We start from the raw sequence: 3,953 nt of genomic DNA, 5'->3' as shown, positions 1-3,953 counted from the left end.
GGGTGGGGGGGGAGCGGGGGGGGAAAGGGGAAAGAAGAAAGTGCTGGAGAGAGTTGGGGGGGGCGAGGGGGGAGGCGGTGCAGGACAAGGGCTGCAAGGGCAAGGGAGAGTCGCCGGGTGCCCCCCGGGGCAAGCGGGCACCTTTAGGGGTAACAACTTGCAGAACTTCCCCTCGCTGAACACGGGTATTTTTTATTTTTTAATTATTTTTTTTTCAGCAGCGAAATCGAGTCCTGGACACGACTCCATCCGCACTTATTTAAGGCTAATCACCAGCTACCCTGAGAGGGGAGAGGGCTGGAATTAAACTTAGTTTAATTAACATTAATACACTGTCCTAATTAATGGGTTGGCTATTAATTTATACATGCTGGAGAGGCTCGCAGATAAGTGACAATTTATTAATTATCTTCCAGCTCGGTTGCAACGGAGCTGATTGCAGATGGGTTGCCAAAATAACTCGAGCATGGTTGCGTGGTAGTTGCTTTAGAAAAAAAAAAAAATCATTCTCCCCCTTCTTCAAAAAAAAAAAAAAAAAAAAAAAAAAAAAAAAAAAAGGAAGAAGAAGAAGAAAAAAAAATCCTCACGCTCATTCGGAGTGGCTCTTCTAACCCCAGCAAGAACTGGAGCACTCTTTTCCACCCAACTTGTGAATCGCACTTGCCTTCTAATTTGCCACATGCAAAACGATTCCTCTGCTTTGCAAGTTGCTTTTTAAGAAGGGAGAGAGAGAGGAAAAACCCAGCTCGCACACGAGCGATTTGTGCGTCTTAAACTGGAAGGAAATTGTGCGTGGAGAGGGGGGGCTCGTCTTCCTCTCTCAGCCCCAACCCACCGCGCTCCAGCCCGGCGCCTCGGCTTGGGGAAGATCCATGGTGGCATCCCCATGTCATTCTGCTCGAAGTGACTTCATATGATGTCAGCTTTAAATGTTCGAGACCGTGATCTGACGCTCAGGAAGTTGTTTGCTATCAAAATGTGACTGTGGCCACACGGCGCTGCTTGGATGAGTCTCGCCGGCGCTGGGCAAAGGTAAGTGGTCCCAAGGCGAGCCCCGCCGCCCCTCGCCTTGCCCCCCGCCCCTGGCTCCCGCATTTCCCGGACCGTGGCCATCGGTGGGGCTCGGCTGGGTGGCATCGGGCTGGGGGAGGTTTTTTTTTTCTTTCCTTTTTTTTTTTTTTTTTTTTTTTTTTTTAATACTAACAAGGTCTAGCCTGCGTGTTACTTTAGCGTGTTCCGCTTAATGAGCAGTAATCTGGTACCCTACGTGCCATTGTTCTTGAATATGTTCATTTGAATGTAAATAGGGAGGGGGTGCCGGTGGGGGGTGGGGTGGGGGGAGAACAAGGTGCTTATTAAATTGATTTGTCTCCTGGCTTTTCTGGAATGCAGAGCCGAGCGCGGGAGCGAGTCGCTGCTCACACCAAGTTCCCGCACGGCGGAGCGACATGGCGAGCCCGGGGTCGCTGGAGACGGTCATGCCTTCCTCCTGCCCCCGGCACGACGGCAGAGCCGCCACCGCTAACCCCTCCAAGACCCTGGCCTTCTCCATCGAGCGGATCATGGCAAAGACGTCGGAGCCCAAGCCGGCCTTCGAGGAGCGGCACGGCGGGCCGGGGCCGGAGCCAGGCAAGAAGCCGCTGAGCCTGTGCTCGCCCCTGCCCTGCGTGATCCCCATCCCGCCGCTGGGCTACGAGCTGCCCTCCAAGACTCTCAACTACTCGGAGCTGTGGAAGAGCAGCCTGCGGGGCGGCGCGGGGCTCTGCAAAGCCAACTGCGGCGTGTGCTGCAAGGCAGAGCTCGCCCTGGGCCAGCCCAGCGGCCGCCTCATCAAGCCGCAGGTCATCCACCAGGCGGGGGCCGTTCCTGCCGCCCCCCGCTCCCTCTACTACTTCAACTACCTGGACGCCGCGTACCACCCGGCCGACCTCCTGCACGGACAGCTCTTCCCGGCCGGCCTGCTGGGCGCCCCGCCGCCCGGGGGGCTCTCGGCCCACCAGAAGCTTTTCCTGCTGGAGAACGCCAAGCTGGCGGGGCTGGCGGCCGAGAAGCTGCCGCCGCCGCCTCCCTTCGCCCACAAGGAGCGGCTGCCGGGACACCTGGACCAGGTGATGAAGGAGGCGGCGGCGGCGGAGCGCGGCGGCCCCCCCAAGGGCCACGCCAAGATGGGGGGCGGCGGCGGCGGCCCGGCGGAGGGCAAGCCCAAAAACTTCACCTGCGAGGTCTGCGGCAAGGTAAGGGGGACGCCGGCACCGGGCGGGGGGAGCCGGGGGCGGCGGCGGGGCCGTGCCTGACCTCGCCTTCCCGGCGCTTCCCCCGCAGGTGTTCAACGCGCACTACAACCTCACCCGCCACATGCCGGTGCACACGGGGGCCCGGCCTTTCGTCTGCAAGGTCTGCGGGAAGGGCTTCCGCCAGGCCAGCACCCTGTGCCGGCACAAAATCATCCACACGCAGGTAGGTGGGGGGCGGCCGGGTGGCGGGGGGCGGTGGCCGCCCCTGCTCCCCGCGCAGCCCCCGCTGACCGGCCTCTCGCACCCCGGTGCAGGAGAAACCCCACAAGTGCAACCAGTGCGGAAAGGCGTTCAACAGGAGCTCCACGCTCAACACCCACATCCGCATCCACGCCGGCTACAAGCCCTTCGTCTGCGAGTTCTGCGGCAAGGGCTTCCACCAGAAAGGTGAGCCGAGCGGGGCGCGCCGGGGCCCTGGCCCATCATTAGCGGGGATTAAACGTGCCGGCCCTGCCCGGCCGGGGGAAGCGAGGGGCGCGGGCAGATCCGCCGCCGCTCCCAATTACTTTCCCTCTAAGCTGGGCCGCATCGCCGGGCAGCGCTGACGGTTCCCCCTAAATGCTTTTTAAATGAAAGGTGCCGGGCCTCGGTCCTAATCCAGAGCCCTCCGTTTGCCGCGGGTCAGCGGGCTGACCCTGCTCTCATTTGTGCCGAGCCAGTTGCGCGCTCTCCGCGCTGACGAGCACCGAGTTTGACAAGGGGGACGGGGGTGCGGGTGGAGACACTTCCTAAGGCCCCCCTTACCTGTGCACCGTGCGGCCCCAGCACCCTCCGCTGACCCCCTTTCCCGTCTCCTTCCTCCCCGGCAGGCAACTACAAGAACCACAAGCTGACCCACAGCGGGGAGAAGCAGTACAAGTGCACCATTTGCAACAAAGCCTTCCACCAGATCTATAACTTGACTTTCCACATGCACACCCACAACGACAAGAAGCCCTTTACGTGTGTCACTTGCGGGAAAGGATTTTGCAGAAACTTTGATTTAAAGAAGCACGTCCGAAAGTTGCACGACAGCGTCTCCAGCGCTGCTCCGCCGCGGGACCCTGGGCGCAGCGGGCAGAGCTAAGGGCCCGGCGCCGCCACACTCGGACCTGCCCCACCAGGCCAGCACTATTTATCCGAACCAGCCTTCGCTTCTCTGTCCTTTTCCCAGCGAGCTCAGCCGCCGGTAGCAAGCGACCCCGAGGCGCAGTTGTACATAAGAGGAATCTTATTTAACGGAGCGGGCCAGGACGGGCCGGGCTGGGCTGGCCGCCCCCCGCCAGGACAGCGCTCTTTATACGTGTCTGTAAATCTCCATTTTAAATGTACGCTCCAATAAGTGAGGAATATATCTATATCTATATCTATCACGGGACAATAAACCGGCCCTTCGCAGGTGTCTCATTTCCCAGCTGGGCCCCGGCCCGAGCAGGGCCCGGGCTGTCCCCGCTGTCACCGAGCGCGGCTGGCGGGAGCCGGGCCCGGCGCTTTCCCCGGCCCGCCGAGCGCCGCGAGCAGCGGAGGAGCAAAACCAGGGCGGGAGGGAGAGCCGGGCGGCTTCGGAGGGCTGTGCCGCCCCCCGGATCGGGGTCAGAGCCCTGGCAGGACCCCCGGCGGGGCTGAGCGGCCCCGAGCGGCAGCGCCAAGGGGCGGCTCGGAGTTTCCCAGCGCCGCTTT

The 3,953-nt window shown here is 61.3% G+C and overlaps 1 protein-coding gene across 1 annotated transcript; it reads left to right on the top strand.

Moving 5' to 3' along the window:
* Nucleotides 1-966: 966 nt before the first annotated feature.
* FEZF2 (FEZ family zinc finger 2) lies at nt 967-3,360 on the top strand (the record flags this gene model as incomplete). The annotated part of the gene is made up of 4 exons (XM_083869850.1): nt 967-2,234; nt 2,323-2,457; nt 2,549-2,681; nt 3,104-3,360. Exons 1-4 carry the CDS (start codon nt 1,449-1,451, stop codon nt 3,358-3,360), a joined length of 1,311 nt encoding a protein of 436 aa, XP_083725976.1. The 5' UTR covers nt 967-1,448.
* Nucleotides 3,361-3,953: the final 593 nt, after the last annotated feature.

The sequence above is a fragment of the Zosterops lateralis genome (genome assembly GCF_965231275.1).
Source record: "Zosterops lateralis genome assembly, chromosome: 11".
Taxonomy (NCBI): domain Eukaryota; kingdom Metazoa; phylum Chordata; class Aves; order Passeriformes; family Zosteropidae; genus Zosterops; species Zosterops lateralis.
Note: the sequence above shows the minus strand (reverse complement) of the source record. Positions and strands in the feature narration are given on the sequence as shown.